This window comes from Tasmannia lanceolata, unplaced genomic scaffold, assembly GCF_043159265.1.
Source record: "Tasmannia lanceolata isolate RefF3 unplaced genomic scaffold, GAP_Taslan_0.1 ptg000016l, whole genome shotgun sequence".
In the NCBI taxonomy this organism is placed as follows: Eukaryota; Viridiplantae; Streptophyta; class Magnoliopsida; order Canellales; family Winteraceae; genus Tasmannia; species Tasmannia lanceolata.
The window spans coordinates 1,704,912-1,727,212 of NW_027518693.1; the positions used below are offsets into that span (position 1 = coordinate 1,704,912).

The following is a 22,301-nucleotide window of genomic DNA, read 5'->3' on the forward strand; positions in this document are numbered from 1 at the left end:
GCCGTAAAATATTCATTACAATTTTTCTTTTTTGATAGGTAAGTTGGGGTTTTGCGGAGACTCCTACTGGCTTATTAAAAAATACTTCACTACATGGGCCACAATATAAAAAAAACAAGAATTTTGTGACAATGCTTGCAAACCAAAAACATATTTCTTACACTCCCTATTAAAAAAAAAACAGTACTGTATAACTTACGCCATAGGATTATCCAAACCGTCCAATTGATGGGCCACATCGTATATAGGGTGTTCCCAAAAAACACATTTCCATGCGATGATCCTAGCCCTGCAGTCTTAGGAAACATTTATTGGTTGGAGGGTTGTAAATATCCTATGGAAATGAATTTTGGCACACAACCTACTTACATTGTGGCCCATGAAATGGACGGTTTGGATCATGCTACGATGTAAGCCATACAGTACTTTTTGAAAAAAAAAAATAGTTACTATTAGGACTTACACTATATAAAAACTCTCATAATCACATCATTTCCTTCTAAATCATCGGGAAACGGGTCAAACGGGCAGGGTGAAAATCACCCAGAAAATTTTATGGGTCATTGGGCTAAGACCTGCACCCGGCCCGTGCGGGCTGGGTTGACCCGCGGGTCAAGCGGAATTTTGACGTTTTTTTGAAGATATTTTTTTTTTGTATAGAGATTTGCTAGCCACCTTCGCCGATGCTACTTGTGTGATTGTCGCCCATCCTTTGCTGCAAAGATTGGCAGAAGTACGATTTGTGCAAAGGTGGCTCACAATACATAACCGCAATAAATAATAATCATGCAGTTACTAAGTTTTAAATGAAAAATTACGGGAAAATGAAAGCAATTACAGGAAAAGAACAAAGAATTTTCAACAATGATTACGGGCAAAAGAGGCATAAAAAGAGATAGCTGGCGTGTTCTTTTTTTAACTCATGTGCAAGGGCATATGAGAAGCGGAAATGACGAAAAAGTAGTAAACAAGGACATACGTGGAACTTTGACAGAAATTGAGGCGGGACGCATAAGGCAATAGCAGGAAAGAACGTGCTGAAAAATATAGGATTCTCGCTTTTAGTATAAATAATAATAAGGATTAGATTTTTTATTTTTACACTACTCCGTCACTCCTCCCTTCCCCCAGACACACACAAACAAAACATGTTAGTAAAGAGGGCATTTCAATTAATAAGGATTAGATTTTTTTTATTTTTTTTTACACTACCCCCCCCCCCCCCCCCCCCCCCCCACCCAAAACAAAACATGTTAGTAAAGAGGCCATTTCAATTAATAAAAAAACAAGGGAGCTGATATCCCCCCAAGTCCCCAACCCCCACCCACGGCTCACTAACGGGAAAAGTTAGACGTGACCCATTTTTACCGGTACAACTAGGGCTGCACATTTAACCGCCTAAACCGATAAACCGAACCGAACCGGGCCTTTCGGTTTGGTTCGGTTCGGTTTTTAGTGGCATTGGTTCGGTCACGGTTTCGGTTTTCCATAAACCGTTTGGATCGGTTCGGTCACGGTCTAGGAAAAATTTAAACCGAACCGATGGACCGATGGTATTTTGGCCATTTTTTTATTTTATTTTATAAATCATATATATATATATATATATATATATATATATATATATATATATATATATATATATATATATATATATCAATTTTCTTTACTTGGCACACCCAAATCTAATGTATTTAACTGGAAAGAGAAGAGACCGACCAAAATGGGTGGTTCCAAGTAAATAAATGGGCGGAAATATAACACTAAAGACCAAAAGAATAACTTATTACACGCTGAAAACTGAAGTAAAATTTCGTCAAAAATGTTTTTTCTTGTAATCCAAACAGGGCATAAAAGTAGCAACAATCCAACTCAAGGAAATCGGATAAACCGTGAACCGAACCGAACCGATCCGGTCAAGATCGGTTTGGTTCGGTTCGGTTTGACCCCTAAACGGTTCGGTTACGGTTTGGAAATTTTCCAAACCGATGGCATCGGTTCGGTTCAAGAAATCCCCCAAAACCGAACCGAACCGAACCATGTGCAGCCCTAGGTACAACACTACAATCCGGCCTCTCTCTCCAACATGCATGAACGGTTGGTAGGCCCAATTAATTTGTTTTAATATGTGAGCAAGGTTAGGCTGTAGGCCACACCATAGGATGATCCAAAGATTCCAAACCATCCATTCAACGGCCCACAACGTAAATAGGTTGCACCCCAAAATATCATTTCCAAAGGGTGATCCTAGCCCTCCGATCTAAAGAGAAGCTGTAAGTTATAGAAACCTCTATAGATTGGAGGGTTGCCATCATCCCATGGAAATGTTTTTTGGGGCACAACCTATTTGCATTGTGGCCCATCAAATGGATGGTTTGGATCATCCTATGGTTCAGGACGTACAGTAACATTTAAGGCCCAATTGTAGGCCCCACTTATATTTTTCAAATTGAAGTGGACGATCCACAATAGGATGATCCATTCATATCCCTGAAAATTAGGCTTTTTAAATGGGAAATGTTATCAGCACTAATGTATTTTGATGAGGCCAAGAGGGTACTCCTCACTTTATTAAAAGTACGGTATGGCCCCCACCATAAAATGATCCAAACCGTCCATTAGATGGGCCACAACCTAAATAGGTTGTGCCCCAAAAATTATTTCCATAGGTTGATCCTAACCCTCAGATCTAAAGAGGGTTAGGATCAATCTTCTAACATTCAGATCGGAGGGTTAAGATCAACCTATGGAAATGATTTTTGGGGCACAACCTATTTAGGATGTGGCCCATCTAATGGCCGGTTTGGATCATCCTATGGTGTGGGCCATACCGTACTTTAATACTTTTAATAAAGTAAGTGAGAGTGCCATCATCAAAATACAGTGGTGCTGATAACATTTCCCTTGTAAATTTACACACAATTGGTTCCTTACTACGGATATCCAGCGACCATATCACGCCATATTGAGCACTCATATCATGCCATATTCCATAATCAAGAGGCAAGACATCTTCAAATTTCAATTTGGATTTGAGATCGTGATAACTTTCCCCTTAAATATTTGGTTTTCAATTTGAGGGAGATAAATCCCTATTAATTCGTTTTTTGACCCTAATCTAACAGATTGTTCCTTGCCTCTCTCTCTCTCTCTCTCTCTCTCTCTCTCTCAGCCACAAGTCTGCCAGTTTGGGATGACGGTATCCTCTTCATTAATTCTTTCCCTGTTTCACATGAGTATTTAACTATTATTTTGTTCATTTTCTTTGAATAGTTTTTTTTTTCCTTGAATGATTATTTTCGGTGAATAGTTGGGTTTACATCCAAATTCCATCACACGACCCATCTGAAAATCTAATCTAGTAGCCATTTCAAAATCTAAGCTGTAGAATTCTTACCATGTTCTTAAGAGAAACAAAAGATGTCATAAAAGTTACACTTGCACATGCACATGGTTGAAAGTGGGAAATGGAGAAAAGAAGGTGGGGGTAAAGAATTGGTTCACGTGTTACAATGGGCCCTGAGTGCCATTTTATATTTTGGTAGTTCAAATGTTGCAATGGGCTTCACCATTCAAAAGAAAAACATTGCTGCAATGGGCCTAAATTGAAGAGTTGAAACACCAAACAACACTTGGAAACCATCGGATATTTGCAAATTCTTTGCTTACTGGATAGCTTTTCTATTTATAGAAGCTTATTCAATCGAAATCAACATGGAACCAAATCATAACGGGCATTTACTCCCGGAACGGGCATTTACCCCCGGGTCCGCCAAATAACATTGAATATCCCCCGATGGGAACACTTGTAGTCGTCAACACAAGGTAGCAATCAGGGCTCTCTACGTAATTACTAACCAGTAACTCATCAAATTTTTCATGATTGCCATCTTCGTCTATAAGTAGAATGTTTGCAATGTAACTTGCCCTAGTATATCCTTCAGTTGGAAAATGTCCACTCCCCATTGGAGGCCAAGCTTCAGTTCCTGGATTATAAACTACTCCACCCCAATCAATAAGCGTAGCAAAGTCGGCAAACCTAGTAGTGAACAGTGTCTTAGGCCAATACCCTATTTGTTCATCTCCAAGCAACAACCACCAATCTTTACTCACCGGATCCTATAATGTACCAATCAGAATAATGAAAAGGTCAGTTTCCAGTAGCCTCTTAATCTATATTTTCTTTTTCTTTTCTTTCTGGACATCAAATTAGATGAGTGTAACTTTTAAATCTAACGAAAAAGATATGGTAATGTAATTTGGAATCACCTTGTAAATGGTGAAATCCTTGTCATATTGGGTTCCATTATACTCAGAAACCGGTAATAATGCCAAGCCCATGGGTATTGACTTGCTAACTTGTATGAATCCTGGGCAAAGAATGTCATCGCACCCTGTCTTCTCAGAATCATCTGCCTGCACACATACAAATATAAATACATATTTAATTAGTGACATATTAATGAGTCATTAATTAAGTTGAGCGACATAGAAAGTACGAAAGTTTAAATAATACCGTCCAGTATGAGTGTAGATGAGGATAAGAGTCACCGTATAATGTTGGGTTTACCTGAGAGATTCAAAATTAGAATTCACATATATGAACTAAATGTAATTATGTACAAAAAATCCCATACTTTGGGAAAGCTACTCTGGAGTGAGATAGCATAATTGTTATAGCCTAAAATTATAGTATATCAAACATTTGTTGGAGGACAATAGTCTCTCTATGAGCCCTCTTTCCATCTTTCTCCGTGTATAAAATAAAATAGATGTATAACAACATAATAGTAGAAGGGAGTTGCAAGGACAGCCATTTCGCACCCGGCTTTTGCATGTGATGACAGCCACACATGTTGACTTTTGGCCGAGCAGGGCGCGCGAAATGGCTTTCGTATAATAGAGGAATATATATATATCTTCTTTTAGGGATTTGCTAGTGTCCATCACATAAGGTGTTCGAGGAACCAATGGTGATTCCTACTGTTGCATTCTTTTCTTTCAACTGTCCACTTGCTATTATTCTTGTTGGGGTTCCACGCAGAAGCAAATAGTCCCACATCGGTAAAGTGATGGTGAGTGGGCTGGGTTATAAGGGAATGGGCACCCTCCCTCTAATGGCTAGCTGTAAGGGGTGAGTTCTACCTTGTTAGATTCCCTACAAATGGTATCAGAGCTGGGATCTCGGTAACCCTGGTATGCCTCCAAGGATGGTGGAATTCCCTCGGAGAAGATCTCGTAGTTCCCACGTTGCCGCCGCGTGGAGGGGTGAGATGGTCACGTTGCTTCCACGTGGAGGGGGAGATTGTTGGGGTAAGCAAATAGTCCCACATCGGTTAAGTGATGGGGAGGGGGCTGGGTTATAAGGGAATGAGCACCCTCCCTCTAATGGTTAGCTTCTAGGGCTGAGTTCTACCCGGTTAGATTTCCTACAATTCTTAAACAATGTGAAAGGTGCATTCTATATACCTGCTCTCATAACCCACTTTTTTCACCAGGATTTAAAAATTTGGATGTGGGAGTATTTGTCAATGAAGAACCTTAGTTATAAGAAGTGTAAAAGCAACTTGAGGAAATACTAAAATGATGAACCTAGTCAATCTCCTCAGATGTAAGAAGGTTTTAAAAATATCATACTTAGGATTTTTGTAAATTCAGGATGTACTTTAACTTTCCGTTGTGTAATTACAGGAACAAATATGTTTTGTTGCCCGTAGCGATCCGTGCAGTGAAAATCCGGGTCATTACAACACCCTATATTGGTTACACATAAATGAAACATCTAGGTTCATCCTATATTGGAAGAGTACTTATTCCACATAAAAGAACAATCATGTGTTGCTTTTAAATTCTTCTTAACATCAGGCAGCTTTATATTTCTCACAGTTTCTTTAAGATCATTTTTCTGACTGATTTGCTAAGGAATTTTGAGGAAATTTATTTCGCGACTGACTTTATATTTCTCATTGTTTCTCGCTAGTGTGTGTGTGTACACACACACGAAATCAGAGATTTAGATTAAACGGCTACTCACTAAACATCCAACTTGAATTCTTCCTCCAATGTCGTCATCTAAGAAAATATTAGTATTAATGGCTTGTCGGCCAATGACTTTTGGGCTCCATATATTGAGGGTTGCTTTGGTACCATAATACTTTCTTTCAGGCTCCAGACCTTTTGTCGCCAACTGCATGGTAAATAAATCTCATTAGATATAACAAGTGATGCTTTGTTAGCAATGTTTTACATAATTATGGAAAATCATAAAAGTCACGTTAGGATTGAAGCATGCATGTGGCTAAACTAAATCAACCATGAGGTGTCCCACATGCAATCTCATTTAAACTTACGCGAAATGGAGAGTCTACAACCTCTGAAGAATATCTATTCGGGAATTTTTTAAGAGATTTAGAATTTATTAGATCCTGTTTTTGAATCCGCCGAATTGGAACTGTTCCTTGTGGGCATCCTCCGTCTTTGAGCCCGATTTCGAAAGGATTATGAACAAATGAAGCTTCTTTAACAATCATCCCTTTGGGCAACGAACCAGAGCTTTCCTACAAAGGGAAACATTTCCTTCACTATTTACATTTATATATATAAGAACCATTGTGTGATGGGGAGAAAAAATACGTACCCGAATCGTGTGATTCTTTAGCAATGGATGATCGAAAGCTGGTTGTTTGTACATGTCAACACAGTCAAATATTTGTCCATATTCAGTCTGCAAAAATCATAAACTTAGTTTAGTTCTACGTTTTACTATATATATATATATATATATATATATATATATATATATATATATATATATGAGAGAACGGTTCCTACACATGTGTAGATAAGTTATCTACACACTAGCTTAAAATGCAGTGGGGGCCACATTATTTGGGTGATCCAAATCATTCATTTTTAAGGCCCTCACATAGATAGGGTGTCCACAAAAAATCAGATCCATAGGATCATCCTAACCATTCGAACTGTGGAGGCAAAAAATGGACTAATTTGTGAAGGTTTAAAGACATCCAATTTACCTCCACAAATCGTAGGGTTGGGATGATCCTATGGATCTGATTTTTTGTAGACACTCTATCTATGTGAGGGCCTTTAAAATGGATGGCTTGGATCACCCAAACAATGTGGGCCCCCACTATATTTTAAGCTAGTGTGTAGAGAACTCTCTACACATAGTTTAGATCACCCAAATAATGTGGCCCCCACTGTATTTTAAGCTAGTGTGTAGATAACTTATCTACACATGTGTGTAGAAACCGTTTTCTCATATATATATATATATATATATATATATATATATATATATATATATATATATATATATATATATATATATATATATATATAGAGAGAGAGAGAGAGAGAGAGAGAGAGAGAGAGAGAGAGAGAGAGAGAGAGAGAAGAATTTTTTTTTTTTTTTTTGTGAGAATTACGTGTCAGAAATAATATTTACGGTTTGTGCCATCCCCTAATTTATTCTCCCCTATACTTTTTTATCAGTAGACACGTCTCTCTCTCTCTCTCTGCGTGGCTTTTTCCTTTTTTGTCTTTTACTCTACTCTCTCTCTCCACCCTTCTTCTCCGTCGAGAACCCTAACACCAAGGGCTTTAGGGTTTTGCTGATAAAGGGCGTCAATCTATTAATCGACGATGATGATTTCTATCAAAGAACTCTCCAGTATGAATTTCACCCGAAAATCCTTACTCTTGGAATTCGATATTTGAGATGGATTTTTAAATTCTAGGTTCTCTAATAACCTGTTTCTCTTCTCCCTCGAGAGATTTTTCAATTGGAAACGGTTTTTCTTCTTCCAGCAATGGGTATGAATTTCGACCCAAAACCCTAACTGTTTGGAAATTCCCATGCTCACTACACGAAAAGGTAAAGTAAATAGATTTGGTTGGATGGAAATGGTTCTATTTCTTATACTGTTTGATAGAAAACAGCACAAAATCGTCTATCCTTGTGATTAACAGTTGATTATTTTTGTGATTAGTTTTTTTAAAAAATTTACTTTGATTTGGTATTTTGGGGTTTGTATTTTGCATCTAGGGTTATGGGTCTCCACCCGACAAACAAATTTCTTAAAGATGAATTCAGGAAATATACCTTTAGTTGTCAAATTTTCAATCACAATGCCATCTTAGAATCCATCTGAAATCAACACAATGTAGTAACATTCTCATAATCAATACAAAGAGACCTTCTTGCTATTTCCATATGATTTCATCTCATTGCAGTTGTATTTTTTGAAATGAACAATATGATTTCATTTCACATGTATTTCTTGGGATTTTGCTATGGAATTTCACAAGTAGGCCATTTTGTGCAACATTTTTGCAGTTCAGAACAGCCACACATGCTTAATTTCTATAAATGAACATTTTTTATGAATTAAAGAAACATCCACAGGGAGTAGCTGTTTTAAGTAGGAAATGGAGGTTCTAAATCCTCATTCCATTTATTCAAGGATCTAAAAAAATTTCTTCTTCTACCTGTAGAGCTTAGGATATTTTAGTCTTTTCATAAACTTTTTCAGGAATCGAATATCCCAAAAACTTCAAGAAGCACTGAAAGTTATCCTATTGAAGTTGGTTGAACAGTTGAGCATTTCTATCTTTGTTTTATTTAACACAACCAGATTTACTATTTCCTATATATTTTATGATGTCTTTGGAACAATATAAGGTCCTAATATGAGGATTCCCGCTAATAATGAAAGTGTTAAGACATTTGAAAAAGGTTGGTGTTCATTTTTTAATTGAATCTGCTAATGCTTGCTCGGTTTTTTCATGAAGATCCATGGAAATAGTAGCACTGTTAAAACTATTCAGAAAGATGTAATCCACAGCTTCCAGGCTGATGGATCAAGTCTTTTTCCATCTCTGAACCGATTTCCCCCATGCCAATTTCATCAGGGTTGAAGCTGAAGAGCAACCTGAAATTTCAGGAGACAATTCGCTGCACATTATTTTCTTTTCTTCAAGGATGGTAAAACTGTTGATATATTGGAGGTTGCAAATCCACCAAAAATTGCTGGAAGTTGAACAAAAAATTGGTAAATATTTTTGTTTCGAGCATACACATGTTTATGTATGTATGTATGTTTCATAGCCTTAGGAGAACCTAATAAATTTATGTAATGTAAGTATTATATTTAAGGGAAATGTTATCAGCACTACTGTATTTTGATGAGGGCACTCCTCACTTCATAAAAAGTACGGAGGGTTAGGATCATCCACCTATGGAAATGATTTTTGGGGCACAACCTATTTGGGCTGTGGCTCATCTAAAGGACGGTTTGGATCATCCTATGGTGCAGGCCATACCGAACTGTTGATAAAGTTATGAATGCCCTCATCAAAATACAGTAGTGATGATAACATTTCCCATATCTAAATGCATTCTGTTCTTTTTTTGGTCTCAGATTTTCTCCCCTATACTTTTTCTTAGGTAGAAGAGAAAAGGAAAGATTGTGTTATATATTTGCCGTTTACTGCCCTCGCCAGGTTTCTATCTATACTTATATGAGAGGGTAAAATCGTCTTTTGAAAAGGGCACACAGGCTGTCGAGCGTCGTTCCACTCCATCCAGATATTTTTTTCCTTTTATGGCACTTCAATTTTCATCTCTATTTTTATATAAAAGAGAAAGGCCTTGATCTTTCCACATATCGCATCCTCTCATTCGACTCACCTACGTGCCCCTCCCCCCCCCCCCCCCCCCTCTCAATGGATGCTGCACGTGACCGCCGGCCTTTCTCTCAATCTCCCGTCTCCGCCTCGATTCCATATTTCTGCGTTTTCCTTTCTTCGTCTCTCTATGCCTTCTCCATTGAAGACAGGTTCGGTAGTTAGGGTTTTCCTCATGTGTTCATCTCTCTCTCTCTCTCCAAAATCTACAAATCTGCTCAAGAAGATCATGGTATGGCTTCTTATTTGTTATTCTTCTTTGTGGTCATTTCAAGAGGTACCTAGGGCCTTTCTTCTTCTTACAGGTCGTTTTCTGTTTTGATTTCCTTTTATTGAATTGAATCAGCAAAGTCCAAATTTATGAATTTTCAATTGCCTTTTTATAATTTTTTTCACCCTAATTTATTCTGATCATTTCTTTGCTAGCTTTAATTTTAATTACTTTCAACCAAACCATGTTTTGATTCTGAAATATGAGTTAACGAATGTCTAATTTTTGTCTTGGAATTGCAGTCTTACTACTTCATGTTTTAGTTTCATTTTTGGGTTTTGATTTTTTTGCTCTGTTACTGTATTCCAGGGGATTATACTGGATTTCCTTTTCTCGCAAGCTTTTACGGAGAATAACAGCTATGTACTCGAAGAATAGAAGAGCAGTAGAGATGAAAGTATGAACGCTTTTAAAAGGTAGTCTCTCACTGAAATATTTTCAAATTACTTTTGAATTTCCAATCCCCTAAATGTAGTTATGAAACACATGATTTTCATTGAAATGTTTTCAAATTGTTTTTTTCATGTGTGTCTATGAGCTATGAACTTGCAATGATCTTTTTGGTAGGAAATTAAGAAGAGGGCTCCATAGAAGGAGATGGCCATAGCTCACTGGAAAGATGCTGAAATATGCTTGGGGAAGGCCAGAGCTCCGCAGCAACATACCTGGGCATGGATATAAGGAACTTCAACAGGATAGATCCAAGGTCATGGCATTGTTGGCAACAACTTTAAGGGATTTCTCCTCTTCTTTGACATATATGTATCTGAGTATCATTGGCAATACCTTCCTTTCAATCCCATATTAATATTAGCTAACAGGGGTTCCACTTATATTTTATATGTATTATGTTCTTGGATCTTATTTTTCCAATTTGTAACTAATCCCAGATGATATGGAGTTCCAGTCTGGAGACATACCAAATTATACAACAACAATGAATTTGTATGTTTCTCCTCGACTTCTTTTCAGGTCTAATTTGTCATATATTTCATATGACATGACAATACCATTTTAAGTCAATTCATTTTTGTTTATGAAACAGGTCCAACATAAATTTGGGTAAAACAGCCCCATCTTTCAGATTTCCATTTGATTTATGTAGACTATAGCAAAGTTTGGTTGTGAATGTGTTTTCTTAATAGTAGTGGAAGTTTGTTTGTGAATGCTTCTGTCAGTAACTTTATTTCTCTTAGCCGATATAGGAAACCATGTAATTTTTATGTCAGAGAAAGATTCAATCACTTCAAGTCCAATATCATCTGAGGTGAATATGTTTCCTTATTGCCATTAAGATATCGCCTGATGTTTTGCTATGGATCTCTTTCTCAACAAATATGTTTTAGAGCAAGATGAGAATAGCCCCAAAGTTTTTTATTTTCTACTTTTGTTTGTTATGCCTACCTAATAACTTTCTTCTTCTTCATTTTTATTTGGCACAAACCCCTGTTTTTATGAGGCTTTATAGATTGATACATATATTGATAAATTGCTAGATGGATAGCCATTATTTCACTTTTATCTTTACCTCTGTTAATGTTCCATGAATTTCTTTCTTTGCATTGTCTTCACTAATTTACAATAACACGTGCTCATTGCATCATATCCTTTCGATCTCTCATTAAAAAAGCAAAAAATGTCATTGAAAAGCTGAAATAAATTCTTCATATTGTATTCTTCAGTAGGGGTGTAAATGGATATTTGGAAATTCGATTACCGTCCACATCCGAATCCGTTTAAAGCGAATATTATCCGAATTCGTTTCAAGCGGATATTATCCGAATCCGTTTATGAGATATCCAGCTCTTAGCGGATGCGAATCTGGTAAATGGTATATCCGATCTGTTTAACATCCAAATCCGAGAAGTAAATCCTTTTTATTTATTATTAATAATATCATTAATATTTATTTTTAGTAATAACACACTATCTTTTGTTTCTAAAAGAAAAGTGAATTTTCTTTTTAGAAAAAAAAAAACAAAAACAAAAATGGCCCAAACCCATTCCATCATATATATATATATATATATAAGGAAAAACCCAAAAACCACTACCAACACTATCACCCATCCCCACCGCCTCCCTCTCTCTCTGCCTTTGTTTTAAATGGAAGAAGAGGATCTCATATATTTTAGGGTTTGAGAGTTAATTTTGTGAAGAGAATGTAGAGGTTAAGTTTTAGCGTTTGAAAAACTCATTCGAGTAAGAAGGAGAAAAAAGATAAAGTGCCGCAATAAAATGTTCGAATTTACCGAATAAACGGATACGGATAATATCCGAATTCGAACAATATTCGGCAGATACGAATTCGGTAATAGATATTAAATATCCGTCGAATCCGAATCCGAATTCGGATAGTGTATATTGTAATCGAATTTGGATATAGCCATATCCGCTCCGAATTCGATCCGTTTACACCCCTATTCTTCAGTTTGGGACCATAAGTAAACATAAATTAAGCCAAAATTTTGTCAACTCACCTTTAAAATCATTTATTTTTTTCCTATCCCGTGCATCGCACATATATATATATATATATATATATATATATATATATATATATATATATATATATATATATATATATATTAATGAGAAAAGGGTTCCCAAGGGTGCCCTCATATAGCTTATATGAGGTGGCTCTTTCAAAACATAAGGGCCCCACATTGTTAGGATGATCCGAAGCATTCATTTGAAAGGCCACATCATAGATATGGTGTGTACAAAAAATCAGCTCCATTGGATCATCCTAACACCTCCAAAAGTAGGGGCAAAAATGGATAGACACATTTTGTCCACAAATCTGCCCATTTTTGCCCCCACTTTTGGAGGGGTTAGGATGATCCAATGGAGCTGATTTTTTGTACACACCCTATCTATGATGTGGCCTTTCAAATGAATGCTTCAGATCATCCTAACAATGTGGGCCCCCTATGTTTTGAAAGAGCCACCGTAGGTAAGCTTATATGAGGGCACCCGCAGGAACTGTATTCTCTCTCTCTCTCTCTCTCTCTCTCTATATATATATATATATATATATATATATATATATATATATATATATATATATATATATGAGGAAAATGATTGTGAGCTTGAAGCTCATATAGCTTATATGAGCTTGAGGGCCCAAACACATGTGGGCCCACATTGTTAGGATGATCCAAAGCATTCATTTGAAAGGCCCTTACATAGATAGGGTGTGTACAAAAAATCAGCTCCATAGGATCATCCTAACCCATCCAATAGTAGAGGGCAAAATAGACAGACACCGTTTGCCACAAATCTGCCCATTTTTGCCCTCCGCTTTTAGAGGGGTTAGGATGATCCAATGGAGCTGATTTTTGGTACACACCCTATCTATGATGGGGCCTTGCAAATGAATGGTTTGGATCACCACAAAAAAAGTGGGACCTATGTGTTTGGGCCCTCAAGCTCATATAAGCTATATGAGCTTCAAGCTCACAATCATTTTCCTCTATATATATATATATATATATATATATATATATATATATATATAGGCACTCTTAACTTTAGTTATTGATAGGCTATGTCGTTTTAGGGATTCAATAAATGAATGAAGAAACCATCAATCTTGCACCCCACACTATACTATTCAAAGGAAGTAGAAAGTAAATAACCGTACCTGAATAGTCTTGATTGCTGGTTTCTTGAGAAGCTTTAGCTGTCTATCAAGATTCAAATCTTCTTCTCTTGATAATCTTGTACTCCAACCTTCCTCTCTGTGGCTTCGGACGACAACAACAAGAGAAAGTGCTAATAAGAAAATCACTATAATTCCATTCAAAGCCATGAAACGGCCATGAACCTCCTCAATGAAACCCATGGATCGGAACAACAATGACGTTCTTCTTCTCTTTTCTATTGGACCCATTATTCACAAGGCTTATTCTTATAAGGATATGCGGCCAATATACTTGCTTTTAATAGAGATTTTCCTAATTTAGAAGATATCACGCGTATCTCCATAATACATATATAACATATATATGGTATAACTGCATAAGGATATGTGGCCAATATACTTGCTTTTAATAGAGATTTTCCTAATTTAGAAGATATCATGCGTATCTCCATAATACATATATAACATATGTATGGTATAACATATGTGGCCAATATACTTACTTTTAATAGAGATTTTCCCAATTTAGAAGATATCACGCGTATCTCCATAATACATATATGAAATATATATGGTATAAGGATATGTGGCCAATATACTTGCTTTTAATATGAGATTTTCCTAATTAAGAAGATATCACACGTATCTCCATAATACATATATAACATATATATGGTATAACTGCATAAGGATATGTGGCCAATATACTTGCTTTTAATAGAGATTTTCCTAATTTAGAAGATATCACGCGTATCTCCATAATACATATATAACATATATATGGTATAACTGCATAAGGATATGTGGCCAATATACTTGCTTTTAATAGAGATTTTCCTAATTTAGAAGATATCATGCGTATCTCCATAATACATATATAACATATGTATGGTATAACATATGTGGCCAATATACTTACTTTTAATAGAGATTTTCCTAATTTAGAAGATATCACGCGTATCCCCATAATACATATATGAAATATATATGGTATAAGGATATGTGGCCAATATACTTGCTTTTAATATGAGATTTTCCTAATTAAGAAGATATCACACGTATCTCCATAATACATATATAACCTATATGGTATAACTGCATAAGGATATGTGGCCAATATACTTGCTTTTAATAGAGATTTTCCTAATTTAGAAGATATCACGCGTATCTCCATAATACATATATAACATATATATGGTATAACTGCATAAGGATATGTGACCAATATACTTACTTTTAATAGAGATTTTCCTAATTTAAAAGATACCACACGCATCTCCATAATACATATATGACATATATATGGTATAAGGATATGTGGCCAATATACTTGCTTTTAATAGATATTTTCCTAATTTAGAAGATATCACGCGTATCTCCATATATATAATTTTGGAAGTGATCCAAACCATTCATTTGAAAGACCCTTACCTAGATAGGGTGTCCACAAAAAATCAGCCCCATAGGATCATCCTAACCCATCCAACAGTGGAGGGAAAAATGGGCAGATTTGTGGACAAGCTGTGTTTGTCCATTTTCCCCCATTTTTCCCTCCACTGTTGGATGGGTTAGGATAATCCTATGGGGCTGATTTTTTGTGGACACCCTATCTAGGTAAGGGCCTTTCAAATGAATGGTTTGGATCACCCCAAAAATGTGGGCCCCCACTATTTTTAACCCGACCGAGTAGATAAGCTTATCTACTCGACCGAGTACGCTCACCTTTCCCTATATATATATATATATATATATATATATATATATAGAGAGAGAGAGAGAGAGAGAGAGAGAGAGAGAGCGAAAACGGTTCCTACACATATGTGTAGAGAGTTCTCTACACACTAGCTTAAAATACAGTGGGGGCCCACATTGTTTGGGTGATCCAAGCCATCCATTTTAAAGGCCCTCACATAGATAGGGTGTCTACAAAAAATCAGATCCATAGGATCATCCCAACCCTACAATTTGTGGAGGTAAAATGGATGTCTTTAAACCTTCACAAATTAGTCAATATTTTGCCTCCACAGTTCGAATGGTTAGGATGATCCTATGGATCTGATTTTTTGTGGACACCCTATCTATGTCAGGGCCTTAAAAATGAATGGTTTGGATCACCCAAATAATGTGGCCCCCACTGTATTTTAAGCTAGTGTGTAGATAACTTATCTACACATATGTGTAGGAACCGTTTTCTCATATATATATATATATATATATATATATATATATATATAGAGAGAGAGAGAGAGAGGAATAAGATTGTGCGGTCGACCGCACCAAGCTTAGGTGCGGTCGAGGGCCCCAAACTCATGTGGGCCCACTTTATTAGGATGATCCAAATCATTCATTTGAAAGGCCCTTACATAGATGGGGTATGTACAAAGAATCAGCTCCATAGGATCAGCCTAACCCATCCATTTGTGGAGGTAAAAATGGACAAACACCGTTTGCCACAAATTTGTCCATTTTTGCCCTCCAATTTTGGAGGGGTTAGGATGATCTAATGGACCTGATTTTTTGTACACACCCTATCTGTGATGGGGCCTTGCAAATGAATGGTTTTGATCAGCACAAAAAATGTGGGGCCCATGTGTATATATAAGGATATGTGGCCAATATACTTGCTTTTAATAGAGATTTTCCTAATTTAGAAGATATCACGCGTATCTCCATAATAATACGTATATGACATATATATGGAGATACGTGTGATACCCTTCTAATTAGAAGATATCACGTGTATCTCCTTATATGCATAATATTCTCACTTCGATTTCTTCCCACTTGGTTACCTTCTTTGGCAAAACCATATCTAATATATATATATATATATATATATATATATATATATATACATATATATGGAGAAAACATTTCCTACACACTTGTGTAGGTAAGTTACCTACACACTAGCTGAAAATACAGTGGGGGCCCACATTGTTTGGGTGATCCAAACCATTCATTTGAATGGTCCTCACATAAATAGGGTGTCCACAAAAAATCAGATCCAAAGGATCATCCCAACCATTCAAACTATGGAGGCAAAAAATGGACTAATTTGTGAAGGTTTATACACGTCCATTTTACCTCCACAAATCGTAGGGTTGGGATGATCCTATGGATCTGATTTTTTGTGGACACCCTATCTCTGTGAGGACCATTCAAATGAATGGTTTGGATCACCCAAACAATGTGGGCCCCCACTGTATTTTAAGCTAGTGTGTAGGTAACTTACCTACACAAGTGTGTAGGAAATGTTTTCTCATATATATATATATGCATAATATTCTCACTTCGATTTCTTCCCACTTGGTTACCTTCTTTGGCAAAACCATATCTAATCTATATATATATATATATATATATATATATATATATATATTATGTCTATCTATCTATCGTCTATCGTCTATCTATCTATTATCATCATATATACTAAGCATGTTTTTTTCCATTGTCATTCATCTTTTTTCCAAGAAATATTTTTATTAGAAAAGTTTTTCTCCAAAAATTTGGTTACCAACTTACCACTACTAAAACGGATTTCCGCTTACTAAATATGTTTTGCCGTTTTAAGCTTCATCCCCTATAAAATTGATACCACCACCAAATCGGATACCCGCTACTAAATATTGCTTTTTTGTTTTTGGAAGCTATTTCGAATTTGCCTCTTAATAATTATGATTACGATATTAAACTTTAATTTTCCCCTATAAATTTGGTTACCGCTAAATCAGCTTCAGGCTTACTAAATATTTTTGCCATTTTAAACTTTTTCCCCTATCAGTTTTCTTTCTACTAAGTTAACCAGATTCCCACTGTTAATTATGTTATTCTGTTTTTTAGGCGACTAATTAAAATTTGCCTCTAATTAATTATGATTTCCCATTTTAAACTTTACCTTTTCCCCTTAAAATTTGGTTACAACTTACACCTACAACTAAATCGGACTCCCCTTATAATTATGCTTTCCCGTTTTGTGAAACTAATTCGAATTTGCCGCTACTCACTCTGTGTATCTCTCTCTAAACCATTTCAGTCTCGACAGGCAATTTCTCTCTTCGATCTTCATCTTGCCGACCATTTCTACCTGTAAGTATCTCCTATTAGCTGTTAACGTGTATGACTACAACGAGTTTGCCGGGATTATCACGTATCTTTGCAGAATATTTTTTTTGAAAAGGGCAACAGAATATATATATATATATATATATATATATATATATATATATATATATATATATATATATATATATGGTCCTGAAGGAACAAAGATAATACAAAGATAGCAGTACAATAATTCAAGGAGGTAGATAGTCAAAGCACTCAAACGCGGCCCGAAAGACTCCTTTCTTGGCAAGGGTGTCTGCTTCCGCATTGGCTGATCTCCTGACATGGCGAAAAACTATTGAGGAACCCTTAGCTCTCTCCTCTATTTCCTCTAAGAGAGGCAAAAATCGCCAAGGGGGAGAAGCGTTACCCGAAAGCCAGCGAATAACATTTAAGGAATCCCCTTCGACGATAATTTTGTCGCACTCTAGACGAGGCATCGAGAGAAGCCCGCTATGAACGGCTCGGACCTCTGCCTCGTTTGAGTCTGCCACTCCGATAGGCCCCGAGTAGGCCCAGAGGACTTCCCCTTTGTGGTTTCTACATAACCCCCCTACTCCTGCCATTCCTGGATTGCCGATAGACGATCCGTCAAAGTTAAGTTTCAGGGACCCCGGAGGAGGAGGAATCCAGGAGGGGAGGATTTTCACTTTGGTAGCCGATTCCAAGCATATGATTGACCATCCTTCCCAGAGGTCGAAAGCTGAAACAAAACGAAACAGAGGAAGGCTTCGAGCCCAGGATATGACCGCAGCTATCAACTGAATATAAATCCAATAGGGAGATCTAGCCTTCCCTTCAAAGATACGAGCATTCCTCTCTTTCCACAAGAACCACCATGAGGCCAGGAGACACATCTTCCATAGCGTTCTGCCTTTCCTTTTCCAAGGAGTCCAGGCCCAACTCTGAATGAATTCAGCCATAGAGTTGGAGGGGACCCAACTGATTCCAAAACGAGAAAAAATAAGACCCCAAATATGGCGAGCAACCTTACAGTGTATGAAAAGGTGGTCAATGGATTCCCCAGCGGATAAACATAGAGGACAGTGAGCTACCAACCACATTCCTCGTTTCCTCAAAAAATCCATAGTTTGAATGCGGCCCCAGCTAACCGACCACCCAAAGAAAGCAACTCTCGGAGGGCAAGATTGTCTCCAAACCGAGGAGGACACATGCTCCACTAAAGAAGGGATCAGATGGTTATAAAAAGATTTGACTGAAAATATCCCCAAAGGATTCCAAATCCAAATCCGACGATCTACGCCCGAAGACTTGATGAAGCAAGAATCCAATAAGGAGAGGAGGGCGCTGTAAGAGTTTAACTCCCTAACAAAGAAGTCTCTGCGAAACTTAAGAGACCAAGCCACCATCCCATGTTCCCTTGCAAAACATTCCGATACACAGGCCTCTTTTTGAGATGAAACGATGAATAAGTCAGGAAACATGACTTGAAGAGGATCGTCCGAATACCAAGGATCCTGCCAGAACCGAATCCGATCCCCCTTATATACTCTGAATCGGACGCCAGGAGCAAATAACGACTTCAACTTCAAGATGTCCCTCCAAACCGTGAGACCTTTTAGTTTAAAATTATCAACAGAGTCCCAATGCCCATGATCTGAACCATACTTACTTCCAATGACCCGGACCCACAAAGAGGATTGTTCTTCGCCAAATCTCCACAGCCACTTGCCCATAAGGGCCTGGTTAAAACTCTGAACCCTCCTGATACCCAAACCTCCATTTTTAGTAGGCAAGCAGACCATACTCCATTTAATCAGGGAGACCCCCTTGGAAGACCCTGATCCGCCCCACAGGAAGCGTCTCTGAATTTGTTCGATGCGTTTAGCAACCGAGGCGGGACATTGAAAAAGAGATAGAAAATATATCGGCATATTGGATAGAACGGCCTTTATAAGCACTAATCTACCTCCTTTGGAAACCAACCGGCGCTTCCAGGTGGCCAAACGTCGCTCAATCCTTTGAATAATAGGAGCCCATAGGTTGTGTTTCGGTCGACTCACTCCAAGAGGAAGACCCAGATAGGTTGCTGGAAAGACATCTAAACCACACCCCATAATTCCGGCGAAAAAGGATGCATCGCTCTCAGAAACGTTGATCGCGAACAACCGAGATTTTGCGAAATTAGATCTTTGACCCGAAACCATCTCATAACAACGAAGCATAGCTTTAAGGTTAAGAATCTGGGATATGACCGGAGAACAGAACAGAAGAGTGTCATCCGCAAACTGAAGAAGCGATACTTCCACCTTACTCTCGCTAATAAGGAACCCTTGATATAGCCCCAACTCACTTCCTTTTTTCAGCAGTCTGCACAGTGATTCGGCCACAATCAGGAAAAAAAAATGAGAGAGAGGATCGCCCTGCCGCAATCCTCTAGAAGATTTGAAGAATCCTTTTGCTGATCCGTTGATGAGGACAGAAAACCAGGCGGACGATAAGCAGTTCCGGATCCACCCTCTCCACCGACCCCCAAAGCCCATACGACCCATGAGAAAATCTAATGCTGCCCAATCCACTCGGTCATATGCCTTCTCCATGTCAAGCTTGCATAGAATGCCACCTTCCCCCTTCCTCCGATAATAGTCATGGCTTCATTGGCTGTTAAAGAACAATCAAGAATTTGCCGGTTGCTTATAAAGGCACTTTGACAGACCGATATAATTGAAGGAAGAACCACTTTGATACGATCTGCCAGAACCTTTGCGAGGACTTTGTAAAGGCTGCCCACCAAGCTAATCGGGCGAAAATTCGAGCTTTTTGTTGCTCCTTCAATTTTTGGAATGAGGACGAGAAAAGTTGCACCTGTCCCTTTGTCAAGGATGGCTCCCTCAAAAAATTCTATGAAGAATCGAAGAATGTCCGATTTTACTGTTTCCCAGCAAGTTTGAAAGAAAGCCAAACAAAAACCATCGGGTCCAAGGGCTTTATCTTTTGCCAGAAAATAGTGCTGATCGGATTTCCACCTCAGAGAAAGGGATTTCCAATCCGGCTGAGGCTTCCAGGCTTAAGCTAGCAAAACAAATGTCTTGAGGAATTGGGCGTAACATCCCATCAGCTGAGTATAAAGATCTGTAGAATTCAATAATTTCTTCAATAATTCGCTCCTTGTCAGATACAATCTCCCCCTCCACTTCTAAGGATTCAATTCTGTTCCTTCTTCTGCGAGCACTAGCCATGGCATGGAAGAAGGCTGTGTTTTTATCTCCCTCCAACAACCACTTGACTCGAGATCTTTGGCGCCAAGAGATTTCTTTAAGCATCAACAAATCTTTATGCTCTTGAATTAATCTTCCTTGTTGCTCATAATCCTCCGCCGAGGCCAAACCACTCTCTGCCAATGTATTTATCTCCATCAATCTGTCCTCAAGAATCCTCTTCCTGCCTTGGTCCACTTCTTTCTGCTCCTTATCCCACTCTTTTAATTTCCCCTTAATGAAGCGTAATTTTTTGCCTATAACTACGTCCCCTGGACCTTCAAAGACGCTTTCAGACCACCATCGGACTAAGAGAGCCTCCATTTGGGGATTTTCCAGCCAAGCTAATTCAAATCTGAAGGGGGGCGGGCCCCAGAACTCCATTTTAGGAGACAAAAGGAGAGGGCAATGGTCGGAAACTGAATGGGGTAAAGCCTGCTGATAGACTTCAGAAAGAATTGCCAACCAGTCACCCGAGAGAAGAAATCGGTCAAGCCGACTCCGGGTCGAACCTCTGGCCCAGGTGAAAGAGGAGCCACCCAAAGGTAAATCTGCGAGCTCGTTGATTGCGATGAAATCAGCGAAAGATCTCATGCCCGCAGTGACTCGTTGACCCCCAAGTCGATCTCTTGATCCTAGAACTTCATTGAAATCCCCCCCGATACACCAAGGAGCGGAACATAGGCGTCGCGTCTGATTTAATTCTTCCCAAAAAAGACACTTCTCAGAGGATGACAAAGGACCATAGACGCCTGAGAAGAACCAGACTGAATTATCATTGCATTTTCGGAAAGCAACGGAGAGAGAGAAAACTCCACGCCAAATATCCGTGCTGTCCCACAAGACTGAATCCCAAGCCACCAAGATGCCCCCTGAAGCTCTTTTGGATGCTAAGAAAGCAAAATTCCAGTCAGTATTGAACCCCATGCTTCTCATATCTATGTTACGGATTTGCTCCATCTTTGTTTCCTGAAGACAAACAACCTCAGGGCGCCGATGTTTAACTTGTTGGAAATTTGTTGAGGGTACTGTTGATGATAGAAAACAGAAACTTGTTGCTTCAAGGCGTGATATCACTTTCTTGAGACAAGATTCGCCCCCACTAGTAGTGTGCAAAGGGGATCCGCGAATTGCCTCCAAGATACAATGAAGCCTAGTAGGGAAGCCCTACTAATGTTTGATGACGCGTAGCACTAGCGGAATCAAACCCGAAATGCCCTTCCGAAATTTCAAGCCTTAGAGAAATCTCTAGATTCTGTTTCTGCAAAAAAACAGTATCTAGAACAGTAAACAAAAGAAAAAACAGTATGTAGAAATACTTGGGGATTTTTGTAGGAGTGTAGAA

At 38.1% G+C, this 22,301-nt stretch overlaps 1 protein-coding gene and 1 long non-coding RNA gene across 4 annotated transcripts; one reads left to right on the plus strand and one right to left on the minus strand.

Moving 5' to 3' along the window:
• Positions 1-3,392: 3,392 nt before the first annotated feature.
• Positions 3,393-13,876, minus strand: LOC143849096 (protein neprosin-like). The gene is made up of 7 exons (XM_077358150.1): positions 13,629-13,876; positions 6,638-6,724; positions 6,351-6,557; positions 6,035-6,187; positions 4,517-4,570; positions 4,270-4,416; positions 3,393-4,119 (listed from the first exon to the last, which is right to left on the minus strand). The coding sequence occupies exons 1-7, from the start codon at positions 13,827-13,829 to the stop codon at positions 3,739-3,741; spliced, it is 1,230 nt and encodes a 409-aa protein (XP_077214265.1). The 5' UTR covers positions 13,830-13,876; the 3' UTR covers positions 3,393-3,738.
• Positions 7,543-11,202, plus strand: LOC143849097 (uncharacterized). Of its 3 annotated transcripts, XR_013235543.1 has the most exons (5): positions 7,555-7,897; positions 8,935-9,074; positions 10,289-10,395; positions 10,547-10,924; positions 11,025-11,202. It is a non-coding gene; the product is annotated as an uncharacterized LOC143849097 (long non-coding RNA). The 3 variants fall into 3 exon arrangements; XR_013235544.1 differs by lacking the exon at positions 11,025-11,202 and having other exon boundaries at positions 7,543-7,693; positions 10,547-10,940; XR_013235542.1 differs by lacking the exon at positions 11,025-11,202 and having other exon boundaries at positions 10,547-10,940.
• Positions 13,877-22,301: the final 8,425 nt, after the last annotated feature.